The sequence below is a fragment of the Danaus plexippus genome, chromosome 4, assembly GCF_018135715.1.
Source record: "Danaus plexippus chromosome 4, MEX_DaPlex, whole genome shotgun sequence".
In the NCBI taxonomy this organism is placed as follows: domain Eukaryota; kingdom Metazoa; phylum Arthropoda; class Insecta; order Lepidoptera; family Nymphalidae; genus Danaus; species Danaus plexippus.
The window spans coordinates 3259951-3287674 of record NC_083538.1 but is presented as its reverse complement, the minus strand read 5'-3'; the positions used below and the strand labels follow the sequence as shown (position 1 = coordinate 3287674).

General features: G+C 35.5%; 1 protein-coding gene across 8 annotated transcripts; it reads left to right on the top strand.

Moving 5' to 3' along the window:
• The first annotated feature begins 216 nt into the window (after positions 1-216).
• LOC116768605 (multidrug resistance-associated protein 1) lies at positions 217-27724 on the top strand. Of its 8 annotated transcripts, none has more exons than XM_061526594.1 (27): positions 217-370; positions 592-697; positions 1152-1454; positions 3703-3969; positions 4050-4243; positions 5538-5723; positions 6145-6399; positions 7335-7575; positions 9600-9737; positions 11241-11390; positions 12267-12351; positions 13071-13265; positions 13864-14040; positions 17747-17880; positions 18506-18716; positions 18992-19105; positions 19203-19306; positions 19687-19830; positions 20009-20084; positions 21221-21444; positions 22812-23029; positions 23227-23425; positions 23511-23609; positions 23962-24164; positions 24585-24799; positions 25092-25258; positions 25611-27724. In XM_061526594.1, exons 2-27 carry the CDS (start codon positions 650-652, stop codon positions 25803-25805), a joined length of 4542 nt encoding a protein of 1513 aa, XP_061382578.1. In that variant the 5' UTR covers positions 217-370; positions 592-649; the 3' UTR covers positions 25806-27724. The 8 variants fall into 8 exon arrangements, with proteins under 8 accessions (XP_061382578.1, XP_061382567.1, XP_061382575.1 ...); XM_061526583.1 differs by having other exon boundaries at positions 222-370; positions 525-697; XM_061526591.1 differs by having other exon boundaries at positions 243-370; positions 581-697.

Here is a 27724-nt window from a genome sequence, read left to right as displayed (position 1 = left end):
AAATTAATATATAATAAAAGAGGAGTTTTGAGCTTAATATAACATATGTGTTTGACATATATTCAGAAATGGTTAAAAAAAAAAAACAGTGACCCCTTCTGACCGGTACAAATTTAAAATTATAGGCATACCACAACCACTAGGACATATTATGATATAGTCTGCGCCAAATTAACAGTCATATCATCTGTGTCCTTTTAACGTTTCGTATCTCTTACGTCACACTGTGAATCTTAATTCTTTGATGTGTGTATATTTACACAAGCACACATTTATATTTTACTAATCTCAAGCCTGTAGTTGTATTCACTATTCTGTGCGCCTGTGAGGCGTGAGCTGTTTGACAGGGAGTGGAGGCAACGTGTTCGTGGTTGGTTGTACTTTTTTAAAAATTAATATTCGATATAACTTTAAATATTTAGTTACAAGTAAGTTTTGTATTAAATTTAACCTGAATAGGTTTTCAAGGGGGCACCCAGAAGTGAACACAAATTCTTAGTGTTAAATCAATTGTGCAATTCCAGCAAACAGTGAATGGTTGGTGATACTTCTGAAATAGGCAATTAAAAATCGTTACCAGGGTATTTGCAGGTTTACATGGGAGCTTCTTACAAAGTTTCATGGAAATAGTAATATTTGTCTTGTGACAATGTCTTACAATTCGACGCTCGACGACTTTTGCGGATCAAAATTTTGGGTAAGTAGGTCTTTGACCCTGGCAGAGCTACTAGCAAAGGTTTTTTTTTTTAAATAACTGGAATAAAATATTTTTTTATTTGTAACCAATCTCCGTAACAAACTTTTTTTTATGAACTTCAATTTAATTTAAAATTTAGATGGGTACTTTAGTGTCCGTTTCTTCAACATAAAAATAAATAATTATTTTATTGACGCAATTTTTTCAAATACCCTTGAAGGTAATAGCTAGACTTCAATTTGATTAAAATTATTTAGAATATTATTATAAAACCATTTGACCCTGACCTGAGACATTTAAACAAATAAAGAAGCATGACTATGAATTAAACCTGTTTTATATCTAAAATGTGCTCAAAGATATAAAAAGACACACTCAGATCTTCATATTGAATTCTTAACTGAATTTTTACAAGAGTTATATGTTCCATAAATTACATATATATTTCTTTTAGGATGCCAACTTATCTTGGTACACTGAGAATCCAGAGTTCACTCCCTGCTTTGAAAAGACTGTTCTTATATGGATACCCTGTTCATACTTGTGGGTGGCAGCCCTTTTGGATGCTTACTACATATACAACAGCAAAGAAAGAAACATACCATGGAATGCATTAAATATAATTAAATTAGTGATCACATTTCTACTGATTGTATTGAAGTTTGTCGATTTGGGAGTCACAGTTCACAAGTCCTCAAGAGACGAAGCCGTCTTCAACGTTGACTATTATGCACCCGTTGTGAAGATTCTTACATTTGTAAGTATGAAACCGTTTTATATGCTTATGTTGTTCTACAGAATAGTCATTTATCTGATTACTTCAACTAAATGTTAAATAAATTATAAAAATGGTGAATTTTTTAGAAATATCAATATATCATATTGGATTTATGATTTTGTTAAAATTTTATTATATTTTTATTATTTTAATTTCATCATAAAAGGAATAAAACCTAATTGATTAGCTTCAATGTTTGTAATGATTTGCGTAAAGGCATGACAATTGTTCTAGTTAGGCCACCATAACTGTGTTAACAGCTTTTTGAGGAAATTTACTATTATTTCTTATAATGTTCCAAAAAAAAAAAAAACACCCTACTGCTGTAGGAATTGTATAAGTTTCTAAAACATGCCTAAAATGGTCAAGTAAATATATGGTACATAAAACATTATACTAGAAAAGGCATCAGAATATCTAACAAATAATAGTCACATGAAACAATCAAAATTTATAATATTTGGCAGTATGGAGTTGACCTTGTCAGAGTTAACACATTGAGTTTTTTTTTTTTAAGAAATATCTTGAAACATATAAAAGATTTGAAATAATATGACTTATAAAATTTAATTAAAAGAGATTTCATTAACCCATACCTTTGATCAGCTTCCTCTTCGTATGGATGATGGAGCAGCTATAATGACACTTGTTGAAACGCATGACACGCCCATATGACAAATTAACTTTGAATTATTATTATTTGTATATATATATATATATAGATAGTTAACACAGAGCTTTTAGTACTTCATGAATAAAATACTTAATTTCATTCTCAATCTTGTGACTTTAAACTTCCAAATTTGATTCAAGGTTATATTCCAATAAGAATTACTGACGACACAATTATACAATTGCTTATTTAACAGTGACCTATTTGTTTTGAAACGTAACAATTAAACCTTACAGTACATGTTATAGGTCAGCTAAATACTAATTATTATTATATGAGTTTATTAAATAATATAGTATCATAAATTATTTATTTTAAAGAAAATTCTTATCAGTTCGTTGTAGACTTAAATGTTTTTGTTTTGCGCCATTTCGATTCACAATAATTTTAACAGTTACCCACATTTAAAAAAAAATAATAATCTATATAATGTATCATTATAAAACTTGAATTTGTCGTAATTTAAACATTTTTATGAAGGTAAGTAACTGAATATGTTTCATATTGACGGATATTGTACACAACCTACCTTCAATACTAAGTTACACGTATAAAATCAATAAGCCGAGTTATACTCAGATACCTATGAACTTAAGGAAAACGAGATCTTGTTGGTTGTTTAACAGTTTTTTTGTCTAACATAAAATAATAGTTAATCTGTATGCCACAGATGAGAAAAAATATGATTGAAGGAATAAAAAACAAGAAAATTCACACCACGTTGTTGGTGGGATTTTCATCCTTAGTCTTATAACTTTTAATATATTTATTGTTGTCTACACGGAACAGTATCAACCTGTTTGGAATGTGAATAGAATAATCAAAATCATAAACAAAAATGAGAGACAGTCATTTAAGAGCAACGTAATTTTTAAGACGATCTATACACAATTTAAACTTCCATAAATGTTTGCCAGTTTCATTGTTGAATAGAAATATTTACTGTTTAATTATACGATGTCATTCTTCCGGTTCTTCCCCTTGAGGCAGGCTATAATTGGCATAATATTTTATTTAATTTTCTACAACAATAACTATTTATGAACAAAATTTGACCAAAACGTGATTTTGTTTCATATTTCACTAACAAATACTAACGCAAAACAAACTTACTTATTTATAATATAATATTAGCGCCAAAAAATATACGCCATTTAAGACATCGTGTATTAGATGTGCGACTCGAAGAGACACCCTTTTCGAGTATTCCTTAAATCAAGTTTCTCCTTATAAATCCGAATATGTTAACGTTCACAGACAAAATATTTTAATTATCGTTCGCTGAACAGAAATTTTATTAAACAATCTAACGTTTTATGTTCCGCGGTGCATTATAGATGTTTAAATATATGTTATCAAGTCGTTCTTGTGATTTACGCTGTGATGTAACAAAAAATTACAACCCACGAGCCTGTTGGTACTTGAGCGTCAACGTAATGACCAATGAGTCATTCTGTCAAATAAAAAAGAGATGTATAAACAAATGATGCTATTAAAAGTCGAGTGCTGATGACACATTGAACGTTAAGGTTACAAACATTATAATGGTTCCAGGCGTTATCGGCGACGTTGCTTTACTACAACCGGAAATATGGCATGAGAGCTTCCGGGGTGCTTTTTTTCTTCTGGTTTTTCTTAATACTGGCCGGCCTGCCCCAACTGAGATCCGAAATTATGATGCACTACGAGCTCGCCGAAGACGAGAACGTTCAATACAATTTTGTTAGCTATATGATATATTATCCATTGATAATTTTAATGTTCATACTGAACTGCTTCGCGGATCTCCCTCCGAAAGAATCGCCTTATAAATATAATAAGGTCAGTACGATCATTGATTTGAAGTGTCTGTTTAGTCGTGAGTTATCTGTTATTGTAATTGAAATGTCCTCTTCCACCAGAATCAATGTCCAGAGAGTGCCTCAGGGTTTCCCAGTCGGCTGACCTTCAGTTGGTTCGATCCCTTAGCGTTGACGGGATTCAGAAGGAGTTTGGTGGAAAGCGACCTGTGGGCCCTCAACCCACAGGACTCATCCAAAGAGGTCGTACCAAAATTCGACAAATTTTGGGAGAGAACATTAAGCAAGAGAGAAAAGTGAGTATTGTCATATATAGCTTTAGGTCACGGCTGCTGTAAAGTAACCGAAACGTGGATAGTACTTTGTTAAAATAATTAAAAACGCGTAGTAATTACGAAAATATTAGTTTTATTTCTTAGATTTCATTATACTAACTTAATACTCGAAGCTTAAACAGTCGGTTTGTGTAACAATATGCGATTGAATAATATGACGTATTAAATTTAATTAAAAGAGATTTCATTAACTCATACCTTTGATCAGCTTCCTCTTCGTATGGATGATGGAGCAGCTATAATGACACTTGTTGAAACGTATGACACGCCCATATGACAAATTAACTTTGAATTATATATATATATAGGAGGACTAATGATATTTTTCTCAGCATCTCATTCACGTAACGACGGAAAAATTGTTTCCGTCGCATTGTATTTTAACATATTTGTTAATACATGAGCATTTTATATGATTCTCTATATATAAACACAAAAAACCGTAGTTAAAGAAAATAACGACAGCACAAGACTATACTATGAAGAGGCATGCCGTTCACATGTTTGTAAACCGTTGGCTTCGTATCCACAACTGTATCATAACACGTGAAAACGGAAAGAAAATCACGTTCATATTATACATGACACGTTTTTCAATTGTCATCATCATCATCATCATATAAATATAAATATATGAGCCTATCACCCCTGTTAGATCTATGTCACGTTTATCATCTAAGAACATCATCCAGTCATCACTACAGCGTATTAAAAATATTTACATAAACATCGTTACAATGACATTATTTATTTTTACTTATCGATAATCCGACCCGCCGCTGTCGGCTTGAGGTATGACTTGATAACAGTAAAGGACGGTTATTTCACTGATTTTTTTTTTCTAATCAATATATCATAATCTGTTGTCTATTGGTTTTAATCACAACTTAAAGAGTATTAGCGAGCTATCTGTATTGGGCATTGATTTCGATAGATCCGATGAATACCGTCCCTACTCTGGTGTCCCTCTGGGTAGAAATTTTTCTCTTTCATTATATCGCGTCTTATAAAATGGACATTACTTTGATTATCATGGCTCTCGGATTACTACCTTATTGTTTTCTCCCGTGTCACGCGTTTATTAATTCGATGGATGAAATGGATATTTTACTATGAATTCAAGGAACCGTTTATCGTACCACGATCGACGTAATTTTCATGTGGAATCATCTGGTTCTGTTCAATAAACGACTTGTTTGACGTTTTTAATATCAAAATGTCAATGTTACGGTGTCTAATGTGAATATATTTCCAGAGCGAACGGCACCAAAGCGACGTACAGCAATACATCGGCCAGCGTTAACTTCAAACCGGATAAGGAAGTCAAACCAGCTTCCATCCTGCCGGCGCTATGTTTAGCGTTCGGCGGAGAGTTCCTCTTCGGAGCACTCCTGAAGCTAGTCAACGACGTACTAATGTTCCTATCCCCGCAACTATTGAAGTACGTACAAGAGAAACTAATTCTCCCATACTGCTACAAACTTGATAATTTCTATTTTGTGTTTTGTGCTTGTCTGACAATGAGTTGTCGTTTTGGGTGACCGAGTTCTTGGAACGGCTGAGTGCATTTAAAAACGAATTCTATAGGATGATAGAAACACTCTTAGGATAATTGCATTGAACATATAAGGGTCTATGACATGTAGAACACTGTTCAATGTCATTCTAGCCGAATTAAATTAATAGGTGAAAATTCTTATTAGAACTGAATAAGCAGTTTGATGAGATATACATATATAGCCTTCTCGAGCATTCAATTCTTTCTGATTAAAACGTCAATTACATGAAAGGTAGAAATATTCAAAATATAATGTTTTAGACGGACTGAGATAGAATCAGCATAATATTGTTTTATTTTCCAGACTCCTAATAGGTTTTGTCGACACGAAGGAGACCGTGTGGAAAGGTTATTTGTACGCCGTTGGTTTGTTCGCGTGTGCGACCGCTCAGACGCTGCTGCTCTCGCACTACTTCACGAGAATGTACCTTGTGGGCATGAGAATAAGGACGGCTTTAACTAGCGCCGTGTACAGGAAGTCAATGCGGATATCCAACTCGGCTAGGAAGGAGACGACCGTTGGTGAAATTGTTAACCTCATGGCTGTTGATGCGCAGAGGTGGGTTGCATTTAAATGTTTGTGTTTTAAGTTTTACCCCCTCCCCAAAGGCCACAGAAAAAATCGTAAAAATACATTTCTACCGACAGTATGCGTGCACCACAAAAACAAATAATACTAAATATTATAATTAAAAGTACTAATTAATTAATACTAACGAAGATTTAGTCCTACAGTCCTATCATATAGGGAAACGTAACCGCTCGAGATCATTATCTGTTCGTCCTTCACTAGTAGCTAAAAAGTGTTAATTATATTGGGCAATTGTAAACATCAGGCTTAATGACAATCCTATGTACGTTAAATAACTACCGGTTGTTCTAAAGCTACACAAACTGTAATAAATTTAATATATTTATATTATATAAAATTGAATATGAAGGAAACCTTCTCACACAGACTGATAATAATGAGATAAAATGACATCAGTATTATCTTTCGAAGTCATGTGAATCTTGTTATTATATCAAAGTATAATAAGTAATATTGCTAAACAATTAAAAAATTTTTTTTATTAATGGCAACACTCAGTAACGAACCGAACCATGTTTGTTAAAATTTTAAAAAAAATACTATTCATATGTAGAAGACAAAATCTCATACATACCACGACTATTAAAATGTTTGTTTCCTAAAAAGCTCTTGATAATTTAAAAAATAAAATAGTAATACACAATTCTATCATTTTTCTCTTGTTAATCTCTTTTAATAATTTTTTAATCTAATTATTTATTTAATATATATATGTATGTATGTATGTATGTATGTATGTAATTCTCCCTTATATTAATGCTTTAGAGAATAACAGAGATCATTACAACATATAAAAAGTCCTACACATATACATCAAGAGAAATGTGTCATAGGATTACGTTGTGCAATATTAACTATATGACTTATAAAGAAATATTGTGTAATATACCCGAGTATTACAGGTTTGTGGAGCTGACGGCCTATCTGAACATGATATGGTCGGCTCCTCTACAAATAGCCCTGGCCCTATACTTCCTGTGGGGTATCCTAGGTCCGTCGGTACTGGCCGGGCTGGCGGTTATGATCGTCCTCATACCGGTCAACGGGCTCATAGCGAACAGGGTCAAGACCTTACAGATCCGGCAGATGAAGTACAAGGACGAGAGGGTCAAACTCATGAACGAAGTGCTCAATGGAATTAAGGTTCTTACAACACACTGTTATACGTATATTATTAATTATGGAAACATTTTGTCATTCGTCTGTTTAGTATTTAGTTCGGATTAACTGGGCCAATATAGCTTTAGTAGCTGTAGGAAGGTTGGTCTCCTAGCAACGAAAGAAATAACGAGTCATCAAGTCAGTAAATGACATTGGTAAATAATACTGTTACAAGCAGAAACAGCAGTTAATAAAAAAAAAGTAAATTTACGTTTTAGATATTATTTTTATTAGAACACAGAATATATTTTTTACAGATTATGAACATTATAAACGCATAAGACGTTTTACTTTTTTTTTAATATGAATAACGAGGAATAGTTGTGACAAAAAATAATATATTGCAGCCCTTGAATTTGACTTTTTAAGTCGTATATAATTCATATTTAATTTTTTTCTTTCACTCTAACAAGACCACCTATTAAAGAGACAGTAATGTATCGATTTTTTTTTTGGTTCCTTACTTGTCTTCTCGTCTAGTATACATACGAATTACTATAGAAAAAAATATCGAAAATTAAAAGCATATAATAATACAAAAAATAAATCTACCCTACATATTTCGTGTTTTTATATACAAGTTGTGCAAAAACCTTTCTCAAGCGCTATCATTGTTTTTTTAACACAATAGAAATGACATCGTTTTCAATAGATAGCGGCGCGTTCAAGGCCTGACAACAGTTATCGTGTCTTATCAAGTTATACTACGAAAACGACTATCATCCCCTTAATTAAATAATCTTGATAAAGTTAAGAAAAATAAAACTCGTCTTACACTACATTTCCTGAATACGTCAATGTTTTTTCTTGTGTTCAACGCCTTTTTATAATACATACAACTATTATGTAAGCAATTACATTATTTTATTATATAAATGCAATAATAATATATTATTTTCGTCGTGTGTATCCGGTTTTATAGGATTTGTATTATGGTTTAATAAAGTCAAATATTTAGTACACTAACAAGTTAAAAATTATTGTAATGAAAATTATGTTTTTCTAAACGTTTGGTTTATTTATTTTCGTGATACCTAAGTAGATTCCAAAATTAACATAAACAAGTTTTTTGCCGTTTTATAACATATAATTAAATGTACAGATGTTATTATTGTTACGGATTTGTCGGATTGAATCTTTAAATGTCATTTATATCAGGCAACTGGTGTTATCAAAGTAATCATCCCCACGAGGTCTCATTCGATTTCTCGAGAACCCCTTCATAAGACAAGGAACTACGTCAGGACCTTTCGATTAAAAAAATAATTGTGAAAATCGGCCTTTTATTGACGGAGTAATAACGTAACAAATATGCAGTTGAATTTAATACTTGCTCCTTTTTTAGTTGGTTAAAAAGTTACCTAAGTTACTCCTTATGACATTACCCATATGAGAGTTAAATTCCCCTCACTATCAGTCTAATCGATCCATAGATTGGTCGGAACGAAAAGACAAACAAAAATTTTAAATAATTACGTCATTAATGTAGGTATAATATATAATTTCATGTGCGCAGTAAAGAGCCGTAAATCTGACATTACAGGCACTTGATTTTAATTAATATAGTATACATTGTTGTCGTGAATTTTATTATTTAATAATATTATAACAGTAAGTACAATAACATAACATAATACAATTGTTCGAAAGCACAATGTCAAACTGTGGCAGCCGTACATTGACCTGAAAATTTAGCTCGACCTCATTCACGCTTCGGATTTGTTTTAATAAAATCACAATAAAATATACCCTATATATATCAGTGTTTACGACCATTTTTCTACGGCCAAATTATATTGAATGTTAATCAGTGACCAACCAGCAATGAACCCTGCAGCTCTCGAATGCAGTTCTGTTTAATGACAATAGTTTTTTAATGAAAATACTTCAAGTGTCCGTATGACTCAAACGAATTGTTTACATTATTTGATAAAAAGAATCCTTAGTTTAAGAACATGGTGATACATATTTATATATCAATAGTGTCGTAATTTTTTTTTTTGCAGGTCCTAAAAATGTACGCCTGGGAACCTAGTTTCGAAGCTCAGATACTTAAAATAAGGAACAAAGAAATGAACGTTTTAAAACAGACGGCATATCTTAATTCAGCTACCTCGTTCATATGGTCTTGTGCACCTTTTCTGGTAAGTCTATATCTCACCATCATTAAAATTTGTCCCTAAATATACTGAATGATTTTTATACGGTCGCGTTCAATTTAATTAATTACTTAGAAAATTCTACTCGAATTTAATTTTTTTAAATATAAAAAAAGTTATTAAACTACATTCACACTATTAATTTATCTGTGGAATCAAAAACTACAGTACATTCGTTTTAATTATTTAAATAATTTTGAATTGTTCTGAAATTTGATGAATTTTCTTTTTATAAAATAAAAAAAAGTCGAAGCGTTCCGTTGAATCGTTTCATACAATGGCCACGAAACGACGAAATAATTTCACAATATTTATCTAACTCACACAATAAAACACACAAATGATATTAAATAAATAGAAAATTTTACACAATACATTATAATACGTCACGTTAAATATTTGCTAAGACGCTACACAGAATGAAGTCAAATATCAAAAGGAGAAAGCTAACACTAACAAATCCTCAAGCAGAAATATACATGTATGGTAGAATTTATATGACCTGAAATATATTTTCAGTTTAAGGACGTCTTAAATTTTATTTTTAATTCTTTCATATGATACTGAGAGTAATTCATCAAAACAGATAACGGAAGACGTTAAATATACATCACCTTGTATTATCATTACGAAATTCTCATATTATTTATTAATTCTTATTTACTTTTTAAATATTATAAAAACAGACTTGGCTGTATGAATGGATTCTTTGCTTTTTCTACACATGCAACACTGTAAATAAAGTTTACATATATCACAAGAGAATATAAAAAAATAGCTCTATACTGAAGTGTCTGCCCGCACACATACAAATGTTATCAAGTCATTTATAATATTAAACATTAAAATATCAATATTTAGACATTCGTTAATCCGATATAACTCCGCACACTCGTACATAGACATAGCAATAAATCGAAAACAACACAAGCTCATTGATAAACGAACGATGAACTTTGTATGTTTTATATAATTCTCATTGAACTGGGTCATTAGTTTACGTTACGTGTTACGTGTTTCATATTGTGATAGCTGTTATTTTACGTAAAAAAAATATATCTCAAATTACACATCAGCAAAAAAAAACTCGCTGCGCCGCAGTACTAATATCGAAGATCGTATTTAATACACAATTCTCCAAAGTTCCCATTGTTACCGCCATTGTTGACAATCAAGGCCGCTTGCCGGTGCCTGATTTTAACATTATTGTTATTATTTTCAATGAACTTCACCTACTTTAGTGTATTTTTTTTTTAATTTTTATCTTTAAACGCCGATGTTTATGTAAGACAAGGCTGTTTTTTTATATCAATCAGCATTTGCATGCATAATTACAGCGTTTCATATTGCTATAATAAAAATATTATATTATTTCAGGATGTGACGTAATTTTATTTACTGTTTTTATTTTTAAATCGTAATAGTAATAAGATAGTCGAGGCAGAATAAACACAAACCAATGCTCTAAAAATGTTGTTTCTTTTCAAGGTGACCTTCCTAACTTTCTTCACTTACGTTATTTCCGATCCAGTAAACAATGTCCTGAAACCTGATACGATATTTGTATCGATGTCACTCTTCTATATAATGCACCTGCCGTTAGGGTTGCTCCCCATCATCGTGGTGTCCATCATAGAGGTAGACACAACGTGATATCGACCTTATTCACATGCGGCTATGGTTCTTTATAGATATCACACTAACACACCCATCGCCAACAAACGAGCTGTACAAGTTTACGATGTATCGGATATGCAAATCATTCCAAATTTGAATTTTGGAATATTACAAATGTCGAAATACGCTGTATTGAGTTTTTTGACTTTATATTTCTTGTATGCTTCATTTTTGTCCTTCCATACCATACCAGTTCTTTGAATAAATTATCGACAGGTAAACCAAAGAACCAAAAACCGTGTTTCCATTTTTAAATGTGGTTTTAAAATTAAATCTATTATAGTGTTGAAAGTCGTTTTTTCAATAATGATACAACGTAAACACCGAACTGCAAAAAGTTTCGTATCTTCCAAGATCCTAACCCGTAGGACTCTCGTCTCTTCTATATTCACATTAATTTTAAGTCCATTAACTTCAATATAACTGGTCGTAGGTGTCGCTGATGTCATTTGGGTGCTTTGTTCTGGTAAATGATAAGGAGGTATTGGATTCAAAGCGCGCTTTCGTAGCGTTGTCTCTCTTCAACATCCTACGTTTTCCACTATCCATGCTGCCTAACGTTATATCGAATGTAGTTCAAGTAAGTTGAACATTTAATATAAACATAGAGATCACATCAATTAACAGCACACGTTGCATGATCGGTGAATGGCTTATTATAATCTGTCTAGAAGATGAAGAAAATGATCACAAATAATTTAAAATTTGGAACGATAACTTTTAATTGTATTCAAAGTCTTTTTTTTTTTTATATCTTTGTCATCAGTTTAATGCAGTGACATTTTCTCGTCTGCTAGACGCTAGTAATAAGTATATAACGAAAATTTTATTTTATAGACATCAGTTGGTATAAAACGTCTGAACAAATTCATGAATTGCGACGAATTGAACCTCAGCGCGGTGGAACACGATCCGAAAGAACGTAAGTGTTATATGTTCCTTTTACTACTCCAATTTTTTTTTTTATAAAATTAAACGAAAAAGTCTTTAATCATGGTAGTATTAGTTTTATGTTTATTAATTATGATCATCCACCCTAATAAATGAAAGTCCACCAAGTTGATAAAATAAATTTGAACTGCAGTTGTGAATTAGTTTGAAGTATATAAATAAACCAATTCACGTCCGAGACTTCTTTCGGTTATCAAAAACTATGTTCTTCGCTGACACTGGTTATTAAAGTGGCTAAAAACTATATATTTCCTTAAACCCTTTTTCAAAGTTGTTGGATAATATATGCATAATATCGTCAACAATAAAACCATTCACATTCAAGGAACTAATTTTTTGTTCAATACGGCGAGAGTTACTAAATACTTAAGTTAGATATGATTTAAAAGAAAAAAGAGATATTCTTAAAATTATAGATCGTACTTAGCAAGCCAACATTTATGATAGAAAAACTTAAATAAGTAACAATAAATTAAATAAGTTAGAACGAAAACGTTATCTGTATAATAAGTCTATTTTGGCATTCTGACACTACATACGGAATGTTAACAGTATTTCTTTAATATTAACATAGGTCGTTAATTAAGAAACGGGCAAAGCTCCGTATGTAGTCTACAGTGTTAATTTGAACTATGCATGCATGCATACTGTTCATGTGCGAATTCATCATATATATTTTCAAACCATCAGCGAACCCGATTGTCATCGAGAACGGTCACTTCTCATGGAGCGACGAGTCCGAGCCGGTGCTGAAGAACATCAACCTTCAAATACCCCGCGGGGGTCTAGTGGCGGTGGTGGGGGCCGTGGGCTCAGGGAAGAGTTCCCTACTGTCGGCGCTGTTGGGAGAAATGAACAAGATCTCCGGACGAGTTAACACCAACGGTAACAATATCAACGGATTGTTTGTTAACACTGTACAGTACTTGGCTGTCAGTCCATCTGATGCTTAACAGAAACGCACTGTCTTACAATTAGTAATAATCTACTCTCTCTTTATCTTATAAAACATCCAATTTGTAATTGCTTGTCTAAGAAAGCTCTAACATTGTTTTCTCTTGAATCGTCAAAATCTTCATGTAAGAACATCACTAGGGTTGACGTTTTGTTTACGATAAATTTATCGCTTTTGGGCAATCCATCAAACTTATTCATATCTTTGACAAATGATAGTAAATATTGCTAATTTAAAATCACTTAACACTATTAAGACGCAAGTGGTACTTTTGAGCAGTTCCAAACAGTCTTAGTACAGTGATTTACTCTTTGGAACTTCAATCAACGAATTGCCTTTATTGTATTGCTATGTGTATGGTTAAAAAGACTGCTTTAATACTTAACTATGAGATGTTTTGAGGAATGTTTCGCTTTTAGTTCTGACTTAAGTCTACATATTAAAGTCTGAACCAAGACGCAGTGATATTATGTGGTTACTGATATAATGATGTCCTGTACGTTTATTTCATATTATTGTTTATAACAGGCGTTATAGCGTACGTGCCACAACAGGCGTGGATACAGAACGCCACGCTCCAGGACAATATCCTCTTCGGCAAACCTTTGGAGAAAGTCAAATACAACAACGTCATCAACGTGTGCGCACTCAAACCTGACTTCGATGTACTGCCGGGGGGGGATCAGACAGAGATTGGAGAGAAAGGTATGCAAATATATTCTCTAACGCTATTTTCTTCATAATATTATGGGTATCATACAAAATGACGGATCACACTTTATTTACACAATTCATTTTAGCTTTAATTATTTCAAATTATCTAAACCGATTGTGATTTAGATAATTTGAAATTCATTTCAGTGATTTCGTCTCACAGAACTTTTTGTCCTTACTGTTGCGTTTCTCGCCATACTTGGTCTAAGAGAGTCAGCTTCGCATCGCTGCCAGGGCTCACCTTCCGTCTCATTTGTCCGGATATGACACCGCTATATCGCAGAACACATGTATGTCCACCTGTGATATTCTTAGGGTGAACCAACACAAAATATTCCGTTTGGCATTTCCTGTTAACGTTTCGTTGAGAAAGTGTAAAAAAAAAATAAAACTTTGATATCATTATGAACAGTAAAAAATTATTACAATTCTAATCTATTAAACTATCATTTTTGACTATCAATTACAATAAAACATCGGTAGGAACTAGTCTTCTGCCATTGCTCAATATTCTTTACAGTATATAAATTTAAATATTGTGACTGAAAATAGTCGATGCCAGTTATCTTGATCGTGGTTGATGACCTTGAGATTATTCGGCGCCGTATCTATATCCTATTGAAATACCGCTTACTGACTACCCTCGAACTGCTCAAAAAGTAGATACCGATTTCTGCTAAGTTACACAGCCACGATACTCCTGTCAGTCTTCGACCCGTCGAAGAATCTTTGTTCACGCACAAAGCTCCTTATCACTTAATGTTATCAGTCCCTACAATTTTTCAACTACGTCAAGTGCTCCTCGACCCTCAGACACTTATCTTATACGATCGTACTTGTAGATATGCTTATTTTTAAGAGATTTTAAAGCATAACAATCTTGAAGGTCCCCTACAGAGTGCTTCTCACATTTTTGGATCGCGTTACTAATGTTCGTATTACTAATTTCTACCTGACACAGCATGTGGACGGTACGATAAACATTTCTAGCTCTAACTTGTATTGACTACATTTCTATTCGTTTACCATTAAATTTTGCAACCTCCTTTATAAAAGAAACTTTATACTAAGTAGTGACCATTTTAGATTGAGGCTTAAACATGCATTGGTGGAAACGTAGCTCGACTGATGATCTGATGTACTGGATCCACACACACATACTTTTATTTACTGCTAGTACAATAGAAATGTTTATCAAGAGAGGGTAGAGGCTTAAACATCAGAATGCATGAAGTTCGTGATATAATTTTTACAAGTACTTCTTTTTATCGTAAATGCAAGTAGTTTATAACTAGATAAATATGAATTAAATCAACCAACACTCGATATCACTGATCGCGCTATGTTTAAATTCTTCCACCTATAGAAGATAAGCATAAACATCGGGACTTGCATTATTCTTTGACGGATATTTATTAAAATTAATATAGAAGTCTCTGTACACAAACAGTTGTTCAAACTGTGCCCATACTAGGGCAGCTGATATGTTAGGGCCACGTGGAAATTGAGTCTTTTTATTTCGTGCTAAAAGTCACGAGAAGCGACTTCCTTCTGTATTTCTGTTGTCAAAAAACGAGTCAAGCTTTGCTCGACGTTTCTCAAATTTGAACTCCAGTTGGAAAACGTCGTTCTTCTAACTTCAACGTTTCAATTCTTGAAAACCCGCCGGCATTTGCTGTTTTAGCATTTCCAAAGCAACCACCAGTCCACCAATAAGTCGCTCTATACCCTGAGAGTCGATCCATTTGTAAATTCGTTCTGACTTTTATTATAGTATGTATATTGTTTAATTCTTAACCTTATAGATCACTCTATACTTAATCACTTCATTTTAACTGTGACTATTTCAAGTTTACGAAACCTCTTGGCAGTTTCGTGATTTTGTCTCATAGAGTGTTCAGTCCAAACAGAACTGTTGAGTTTCTTGTAATACATAACATATACAGTTAACCTCATTGCGCTGCAAAAGCTCAAGGAGGTTCATTAACCCTCATAGCTTTTTACACGTGATCACATACTCTGCATTTGTGTTTGGCCTAAATGCTGCTCAAATGAATATTCTGTGCTATGTATGGGGTTTTCCAATAGGGACGCTTGAACTTTGACAGCTGATTGCGGCCATGTTGTTTGAGTGACAGCTGTCAAATGCAGTGTGTTATATTCATTCCGTCCTCCCAAACCACCATGGCAGGTTACAGTGTCGAGCAGCACGTGCAAATCATAAAATTGTTTTATGAAAATGGGTCTTCAGTTCGAGCAACGTTCCACGCACTTCGCCCGTTTTACGGTCGCGATGATCGTCCTGCCGAGTCGACTATCCGTCGATTGGTGGACAAATTCGAGTCAACCGGGTCAGTTAACAATCAGCCGGTTCCCGTGCGTCAACGTAACGCGAGATCTGCCGAGAATATCGCCGCTGTGCGCGACAGTGTCCTCGAAAACCCGCGGCAGTCAATTCCGCGTCGCGCACAGGAACTCGGCCTTTCGCAGACGACAACTTGGCGAATTTTGCGTTGTGACTTGAGCCTGCACCCGTACAAGATCCAGCTGACCCAAGAGCTCAAGGTTAATGACCATAGACAGCGCCGTGTGTTCGCTGACTGGGCATTAGAGCAGTTGGAAGTTGACGCCGATTTTGGCAAAAAAATCATCTTCAGCGACGAGGCGCATTTTTGGATGAATGGCTATGTCAACAAGCAAAATTGCCGTATTTGGGACGAGACCAATCCACACGAGGTTCACCAAGTGGCAATGCACCCGCAGAAAGTGACTGTTTGGTGCGGATTTTGGGCCGGAGGCGTGATTGGTCCGTATTTTTTCGAAAACGATAATGGTGTGGCCGTCACCGTCAATGGTGAGCGATACCGGTCGATGATAACCAACTTCTTTTGGCCTGAAATCGAGAATATGGATCTGGACAACATGTGGTTTCAACAGGACGGCGCTACGTGCCACACAGCACACGCTACGATGGAAGTTCTGCACGAGCAATTTCTGGACATGGTCATCTCGCGCGGAGGCGACGTGAACTGGCCACCGAGATCGTGCGATTTGACCCCGCTGGACTTTTTCTTGTGGGGTTTTCTTAAGTCGCAGGTCTATGCCAACAAGCCGCAAACCACCGATGCCCTCAAAGTCAACATACGCCACGCCATCGATCAAATACAGCCCGATTTGTGCGCCAGAGTCATCGAAAATTGGACCTTTCGTGTGCGCGCCACCAACCGAAGCCGTGGCGGTCATTTGAATGATGTCATATTCCATACATAATGGGGTCGATAGACCTTCCAAATAAAAAAAAAATTTCGCAAATATCTTTCCTACATGTATTTTTTTTTTGCATTTCAAAGATCAAGCACCCTTAATGGAAAACCCTATACTTGGGAATGGGTAGAGTATCACGTATTGATGAGATATTGATGTACAGGAACTATATTCGAAGAAAAATCCGTAGACTCGAATCATGACCTTAAAAAATTCTTATTAGGTCTCGTATAAGAAGATATATTGACAGCTGTATAGAACATAACTTATAATTAGCAAAAGACCAAATGGAAAGTATTAAAAAATATTTTCTACCGCGTTAGATACTCACCGACTTTATAAAGGACTGGGTGCACTGAGTCCAAAACTTATTTTATTTTTGACAATTATATTAGGACCTATTTAGAAATGTATATGTGACTAATGTTGCCAGGTATAAACTTATCCGGCGGTCAGAAGCAGCGGGTGTCGTTAGCCCGAGCGGTGTACTACGATGCGGATAATTACTTCCTGGACGACCCGCTCAGCGCAGTCGATTCGCACGTCGGCAAACACATATTTGATAAGGTACTGATACTATACAGTTATTGATACAAGAAGTATATAACTATTTATGAAATAGACAATAGTAAAAGTCCGTGAAGAGGGTAGAAAAGAATTCTACTTCATTAAATAGTGTGGGCAAAAGGGGAATAAATTTTTTTTACACCCTAAAAACCTATTTGTGTATCTTTACATTATTACAATTATTTAGACCTTTTTGAAATATATTGAAAGAGACGTAAGATTTTTAAATCACTGTTGTTACTGATAAAAAATCTATTAAATTTAAATATAAACAAAAAAAAACATTTTTGTCTTAATACGATCCAATATAGCAGCTGTGTACTGTTACCACAAGCTGACATCGTTTTCACTACACACATATAGTTCGTTTCTAGTTTTTAATCCATAAATATTAGATTAATCCAATTAAAGTCAATGAAACTAATATTGTCGGGTTACTACGCGTTAAGTTATTATTTTTAAAACTGCATACTCCCGACGTTTCGGTTACTTTATTTTGCAGCAACTGTTCAAATAATAACGCGTCGTAATCCGAAAATATCAGTTTTATTTAAATGAAATCTAGCGAAAGTCTTCGATCTAAATCCAATAAAAACAAATATACTAACAATACCATGACACACAGGTTATAGGTCCCAACGGCCTCTTAAAGGGCAAGACGCGTGTGTGGGTGACGCACAACGTGTCGTATCTGGCTCAGACGGATCTCGTGCTAGTGTTGAGGGACGGAGTGGTCTCCGAGGCCGGGACTTACCAGCAGCTGCTAGAAAAGAAGGGAGCCTTCGCTGACTTCCTCCTACATCATCTCAGTGACAAAGAAAGAACTACTCCAGAAGGTTCATATAATAATACAGTGTCACGTGACATCGTACTACACACAGCTGTTGTGATGTGTTTCACGACCTAGTCGACATCAAAGGATGGGTTGCAGCCTGTATCTTACTGTGATGTTTGAAGTATCTTACTAGAAATTATCATCAGAATCCGTCCAATATAAGTTACGTGAAAGAGTAACGAGCATGCGTACATAGACATACATTTACAGTATTAGTTAAATTAATTGGCCAATAATCATTGTACTCTACTGTACTATAATATATGTTTGTTATAGAACTGGACGTTATTAAGCAAGAATTAGAAAGCAAGTTGGGTTCAGAGTTCCAGAACAAGCTGCAGAGGGCGCGGTCGTTGTCGGAAAGTACTTCGGAATCGGAACAAGCGACGGGTAGGCATTATATAATAATTATAACCCACACACACACAGATATATGTATGTGTGTGTGTGTATAAACAGAATAACTAAATCATATATAAATTTCCAGGCGATCGCAGCGGCAGCGTGAAAAGAAAAACTCCAGAAGCAAAACCAAGCGAGTTAAAAGAAAAGAACAAACTGATTGAAGCAGAAAAAACGGAGACCGGCAGCGTGAGGGCTTATTTACTATAGTATACATTGGGAATGATGAGAACCAGTTGCGGTCAATATTAAATAATGCCTCTGATATGTCACTGGCCAGTGTGGGAAATTTTTCATGATCCTTTAATGTTATACTATAATTTTTTTTTTTTTGAGGTTAACTTCAAAAATAAATATATAAACGCAGCATTATCGACTCGTTGTTGAGCAACGGTTTACTCTGTTACATGGCTTAAATTCCCATAACTATGTTGTCCAAAGCGTAACTAAAGAGATTTTATGTTTTATATCTCACCTAAATTCCTTAAAAATACATTCGAAAGGGTTATATATTCTATTCATTAATACTAAACTTTTATTTTCTTTAATACGCCATTTTTTCATTACAGGTTAAGTGGAGCGTCTATAAGCACTACTTGACAAGCGTTGGACTAGTTGCATCTGCGCTAACGGTGCTCATGAACCTGGTGCTGCAGGTGTTCCAGGTCGGCTCCAACTACTGGCTGTCCGAGTGGTCCAACGACAACTCTATGGTCAGTACGACTTCAGAACAGAGTGAGACAGAAGATATAGAATCGGTGGGAGTGAGTGTGAGAGACTGACCAGAGAGAGAAAGAGACACAGCATTGATAGCTCATTCAGATATTAGAATCAGAAAGAGATGTAGAACATATTTAAAAAAAAGTGTGCTTAATATTATTTCGTTTGCAGCTGGTGAACGGTACTGTTGACAAAAGCAGGAGAGATCTATACTTGGGTGTGTATGGAGGTCTGGGGATCGGACAAGGTTAGTCGATATAAATATATTATATTAAAATATAAGTCTATGTGGTATCATGAATGTACGCTGTATGTTTGTATTGTCCTTAAATCAACATATTAAAGGATTTTATTGAGTGTGTTTATATTGGAATAATTAAAATTACCATTTACATATTGGGAATACTCCATACACTGCATTTTAAGTTAATACGCTGATACGTTGTGTTTGATGTCATTTTAATGTTTTCCTTTCCCGTTCTGGTTTATATGATGTGTATTGGTTTATATATATGTGTATTTCTATGGAGATTTATGTCTATATTTACTTCAACTGTATGAATGATGGCTGTATTACAAATAATGAATACATTCTTTACACTCACTCTCAAATAACATAATAATAATAATAATTAGATGTATATTTTATATATGTTCCTTGTTAACGGGTTCGGCGACTAACCACAGCATGTTGTATATAAAGACTATTTGATTGCATGGAATTATTCCCTTTATATGACGTCGTTAGGATAGCTTCTGGGTTGTTTTTTTTTTTATTATATTTTCTATACACACAATACGCATGCCTCGTTCGTACCTCTCCGTATTACAACTGGGTCTTCCATTTTATTTACTATAACTGACTTTAAATTTTTTATTTAAGACATTAGGCTGCGTTTCCATCAGATATCGAGCAGAAAGAAACAGGAAAATTAACAAATAATAAGAATTAATTTAAAAAAAATTGTCGCATCTTTTGTACGGGGCTAGTCCAATTCCTTTGACTGACCAAATATAAGTATTTGGTGACGAAAGTGCTGGCATTACTTGAAATACTTTAGGGGTCCGATGAGTTATCGTAGTGTAAAAAGTAGAAATTTGTTGGAGACGCAGCGAACGGCATAACATATTAATTGTCTCCATTTGTCTCGTTTTCCTTTTTGCCAGCAGACAAATCTTGAGTATATAAAACACGCATCTCTATATCTCAAGATATGTATTTTTTAGTGTAGTCCTGAAAGATAATTAGTAACCGACTTCAAATACAATGTCTTGATGAACCTTTCTTGTCAATTTATTATTGTAATATAGAACATAACCTTTTGAAGTCGGTTAGTGATGCACTTACAATACGTGAACGGTGTTCCGTGAATGGGACCGTAGTTGTGTCGGTGTCGGTGTCGTCACTGGCGTTGTACCTGGGCACACTGTGCGCGGCGAGGGCGCTGCACGCGGCTCTGCTGATGGGCGTGCTGAGAGCGCCCACCATCGGCTTCTTCGACTGCACGCCGGTCGGCCGAGCCCTCAACCGGTTCAGCAAGGACGTGGACGTGCTGGACAACGTGCTGCCCATGACGCTGCGAGGGTGGACCTCGTGCTTCTTCTCGGTACGCGGCCAGGCGCTTCTGAATATTGATAGACGCATCACAAACGACACCTCCACCTATCCAACGAGACAAGAGAAATTTTGTAAACAATAATGAAATCATGTCGAAGATACGATCACTTTGAGGATGTTATTAAGCTATGTTCACTGATACATTATGAAAACTATTTGAGATATTCCAAGAATTCGTTTCATATAAAATAAAATGTTTTACAATCACGTCGTCTTGCCCGTGGACATTATTTTCTATGTCCTTTGGGAGTCTTCAAGATTTAGAAGCGTCGTCTTACCTTTAATAGATATATTAATACAATTCTATAATTATTATATATATTTTTTGTGTATGTGGGATCAGTTTACTTTTATTATTTATTTACTATGTTTAAACATTTCTCGAGTGTAGTAGTGTATTTTGTACCTGACACATAGGTCTCTAAACGCCTCACTAACGACCGCCATGGATTTAATGTTCCGCTTGCTAGTAGATCGTTGTTTATTTGCGTAACCGAGCAACATTAGAGCATGTAATGTGTTTATAACGCACCTAATATCATGTAAGCCACCGTAGTAGTCGTCGCCCTACAGATGGCGCTACGTTAGCCGACACTCGCCATCACTATAGAGACGGTAGTAAATAATGTATTCATTATGTAGAGTCCCGCCTGGGATTCGTTTTATGTAATCCGTGGACGTTGTTGCAGCCATTGCATCAATTTTCGCTGATTTAATGCCATTCTTGGCGGGGTGGCGGGCTGCCCGGATACTGCACGAGCTATTGTTGGGGAAAGTGTTGAAAGCGCCGTTGCAATTCTTCGAAGTGACTCCACTTGGCCGCATACTGTCTAGGTTTTCTAAAGACGTGGACGTAGTCGACACCTCGCTCCCGTCAGAGTTCTCCGATGTCATGTATTGCGCCTCCGAGGTAAATTCAATATGGGAAATGTCGCGTGTTCATTATCGCTCGTGGTGGGTATCATGAACATTTGTAATAGGTTTGTTGAGTTATTTTTGTTTCATTTTATTAACGGCCATTTGTCTTGTAACCGGGGTCCATCGCGTCTGACACCGGTTCTATACATTCCAGGGGTCGGAGAGGTCAACCGTTCTATCTCTTTATTTACTGCTTTTTGTTATCCGTCATAAACTTCTCTTTTAATAATCATTTTATGTTGTTTGTGTTTTATGATAATTATATTTTATTTGTTTTTATTAACACAACTTCATAAACTGATCCCATGGTACATTATTCTTTATTTATGTGTTCGTAAAAACTAAATAATTTCATGTCAGGAAAAATAGTATTGATATATTCGAATATTTTTACTAATGTATATATTTACTTTGAATGTTATATTTTCCTCTATAAAGGTTCTTGGCACATTGTTTGTGATAAGTTACTCGACGCCCATATTCCTGGCCGTCATTCTTCCTATCGGGATTGTTTACTACGTCATTCAACGCTTCTACGTGGCCTCCTCCCGGCAGCTGAAGAGATTGGAGTCGGTATCAAGGTCGCCGATATACTCTCACTTCGGAGAGAGCATCACTGGAGCTCAAACCATCAGAGCGTACGGCGTCACGCAAAGGTAGCTTGGAAACGTATTAAGACATCTTGCTTGCAATAATTCTTTACAACGATAAACTGTTAATGTCTGAAAAATTTACGACTCTTAAGATGATTGTAACAATTAAATTAATCAGAATTAATGTATAAAATATTTTTTACGCCTAGCGGTGTTCGACGGCCTGATAAATGATGTCTATTTATAATAATCTATTGCAGGTTCATCGAGGAGTCTGAACACGGGGTGGATCACAACCAGGCCTGCTACTACCCGAGCTGCATCGCCAACAGGTGGCTGGCCATCAGGCTCGAGATGATAGGAAACCTCATCATATTCTTCGCTGCCCTGTTTGCTGTCCTCAGCCGCGAAACCATCAACCCCGGCATTGTGGGCTTATCCATCAGTTATTCGCTGCAGGTTACTGTTTGAAATGTTTGAGGTTAATTTAGATACTGCATTTTATTATAGTTTTATAAATATATATATATATTTTTTTTTACAGATCACACAAACCCTGAACTGGCTGGTGAGAATGACGTCAGAGGTAGAAACCAATATTGTCGCTGTGGAGAGAATCAAAGAGTACGCGGAGACTAAACAGGTGAGGACGTGACAATATTTTATTCTCTTATGAGTTGTAACGCAGCGAGGTCTAGTCACATGGGACCCATAAGACTTGAGTATTTCCTGATCACCTACTAAATTAAATCAACAGCGATAGTTATTAGCTTGTTCTGTACTCCTGTCGTACAACTCACAATATTAATCTACAATATTTTGTCATATCATCAGAAAAGAGGACTTTACAAAGTATTCGTGTGTTATGACCAACTTTGACATACGAGTCTGCCGCTTCGTATAAAGTGATTTTAATATACAAATGTCATATCTGTATGACATAAGGCTCTGGCTTATGTCGTTACTTTAATGTATTATATATGTTACCCGTGTAGGAGGCGCCGTGGACGGTCCCATCGGGTCCGGGCTCCACATGGCCAGAGACAGGTGCTCTCCAACTAGAGAGATTGTCCCTGGGATACCGCTCCGACGAACCGGCTCTCAGGGATCTGACATGCGTGGTTGCGCCCGGGGACAAGCTGGGCATAGTGGGACGAACAGGAGCCGGCAAGTCCACACTCACACTGGGACTGTTCAGGTATATCAGACACACGCAACACTTACACATACAAAAAGAATAAATGCATTGGGTTAAGAGTCCCTCCGCGCTGAAGAAGTAAAACTTCGCAATAATGGATTGAAAACAAGAAGGGGTAGAAAAGTATTTAGAAAGAATTTTTAGTATTTCTTTACGACAAATTTTATTAAAATTACTTACAAGTTACAGTTAATTACCCGCAGCGTTCGAGCGCCACGCATTCCCTCTCGCTCTGTTTCTTTTTAGTTTTGTCAAATAGATAGTTTAATCTTCTTGAAACGCGGTATTTTTATATCGACAGCTATAATACTATTGTATACGTCTTTTTTCCTATAACCGACAACGAAATAATCATGTACCACAAAAATATCGGCAAAATACCAACGAATATAAATGTTTTAACCAAATGTCCACTGACAGGATCGTGGAGGCCATGAGCGGTAAGATTCTGATCGACGGGATAGATATATCGACAATCGGCCTTCATCAGCTTCGGTCGAAGATCACCATCATCCCTCAAGATCCTGTACTGTTCGCGGGAACGCTCAGGATGAACCTGGATCCTTTCGAGGTGTACTCCGACGAGGACATCTGGCGCTCCCTGGAACACGCGCATCTTAAAGCGTTTGTACAAGGTTAGGATCAAACTTCATTCATAATATTCAAATTCTATTGCTGAGAGTTATAGTACAATTCTGCATAGGCATCATAAATAAGGCGAGGATCCAGACTTCAAGGTCATGAACCTTCGCTTAGGATACTATCAGTGTAGGTTTATGAATTTACTGGAAATTCTCCATGTACAATTTGATGCTGCAGATTTTTGGTGCACATCCATGCGTAGGGAAACACACATCGCTTATGAATTATAAGTGATAATAATCAAAATAAATACCGATGTAACAATACCCGTATCCACCCGTCAAGGTCTCCAAGCCGGTCTTCTCCACGAGATCTCCGAGGGCGGTGAGAACCTGTCGGTGGGTCAACGTCAACTGGTCTGCCTGGCACGGGCGCTACTGAGGAAGACGCCGCTCTTGATTCTGGACGAGGCCACCGCCGCCGTAGACCTCGAGACCGACGAACTCATACAAGTGGGAATTATGATATCTAAGACTTTCACTATTCATATAAATAAATGCTATATTTTCCTTTCCCTGTGATCATGGTTGCCGCGAAAAGCGAAACGTCGGGGCTACGACGTTTTGAAAACAATCATAAACTCGTAGAACATCTCAAAATATTTAAATAGTTTTATTCAAACGGGAATATTCCGTCACAAACCTTTTGCTAACACGCATGCTTTTCTGTTAGTTGCACATTAAGGAGGGCCAAGTTTTACCGTCCGTTTAGAAATCGTATGCAGTCACGGCAGTAAAGGATTACTGTCAATAGTTATTACTTAAAATAGCCATCGCATTAACCTAGTATACCAATTCTTCGCAGAAAACCATAAGGTCGGAGTTCGCGTCGTGCACGGTGTTGACGATCGCCCACCGCCTGAACACCATCATGGACTCGACCCGCGTCATGGTGTTGGACCGCGGCCAGCTGGTGGAGTACGCTCCTCCCCAACAACTGCTGCAGGACAAGAACAGCATCTTTTACGGCATGGCCAAGGACGCTGGGCTCGTCAACTAATGCGCGCGCACTACCCACGTGTGCAGCGCTACCCACGGTCCTCGGAGGGCACAACGCGTTGTAGAATGTGGATCCGCTGTCATCGCTGCCGCTGACCGACGTCCCCCTCATTGATTATTGTCGCCACAACCGTAACACTGTACCGATGCGTCGATTGAAGGCACGTTATATCTTCATGGACATTATTTCTAAGTACACAGATCTAACCGTGAGCATGGACATGTGTTCGGGGCGTTGGGTTCACAGTTCACGCAACTCGTGACTATATTGAGTGATTCGGTTCGCGGTGTTTAAAATTAATTTTGTTATAATTTTACCTGATATCTTCGTATTGCACTGAATGTTTCCTTAGTTACCATAATGCCGCCCATACGTATTTAATATAAAAATATTATGTAATTTTGAAGTCATGAAAACTAAAAGGATGCCTCGGTTATTTATATATTTTTTAATTAGTGAACTCAAATGTATGCTGAGATTATAAAATAAGGAATTGAGCACAGTTAACATTAGAATATATATCACAAGTGTGTTAGTTCTGTGAAGCGTTGCAAGCGACTTAATGTTTAGTTATTATAGTTTATTAAACTGTGTACAGTCACGTCTTGTATCTGAGATATTGTTACTTAATTTTCTTGGGTTATGTTTTACTTGTATTGGATACTTAAAATATCGAATATTGATAATCTCGTACTTAGACCCTTTGTTCGTTAACCGATGTTTGTGAGATGCAAGTGAATATAACTTAGGCTTATGATTTCTAAGTATATTGTAATTTTTCATACAAATTCTTAGAGTATGTTCTTATCTTGCCTATGTGTCTTAGTGGGATAAAAAATATCTTTTTAATTACTTGCATTTGCATATAGGACATGTTTAATACAAGAATTATTTTTTAGTTAAGTTTAAATAAAGACATTTCATTATATTATATTGAGGCCTCAGGTGCAATTATATAATTCTCGGGTTTCTAACAGATCCCCCCTTTATGTGAGTAAAGGTAAGGCCCATAGCTACTATCGGATTCAATGTTTAATTTATTGCAACGTATATATGGGAACATTTGAGCGGGAAGGATTATTTACTCTACATCATATAGACTGGTTCACATTTACAAGATATTTTTATTGTACCCTATGGGACGGTGTCGGTTAATTTTTTTCCAAAGTTTTAACACTGTAAGTGTTTCTTAATCAAAGTCTTAACGTGTTGAACATGGACACGTGTTGATATTAATTTACAAAATTATGAATATACTTATTATAGTTTTATTTTGTTGATTTATACTAATTAGGTTATTGGAAGAATTCTTACATAGAACCGGACGGACATCTACATATTAAAGCTTTAAATTGGTAAATCAATGTACTTAACTTACAATAATCTAATTGTGGGAATTGCTTAAAAATTTGCCCTTTTATATATTATAAATACTTCAATGGTATTTTGTAAACAAACTGCATTTGTATTGTTGGATCATTTTATTGATTTCCTTAAAGCAAATTCAACTGCATCACAATAGTAAACTGGACTCATTCCGTAGCAAAACAAATTATGACATAATAAAAATTACATTTTCCTAATATTATTTTAATTTTATACAAAAAATATTGAAATCGTGAGGAATAAAACAGTCATTACAAATGGTATTGAGTTTGTTATGTAACTTTTATATTTATTTATTGTTCATTAAATATGTATATATTAAACATGTAAGTAACGTCACGTTTATTAAACATAGTGGCCTTGTACACTGGTTCTGAAAAACATAGCAAGCAGTGTGCGAAATGTGTTCTTTATTAGGATATCTACAGTTTTCATTGTAACTATAAGTGACTAACAAACAAGCCCTGGAAATAATATCTTGAATAATTGTTATGAGCAATAGTGATACAGGAATAAAAATATTTGTATTATAA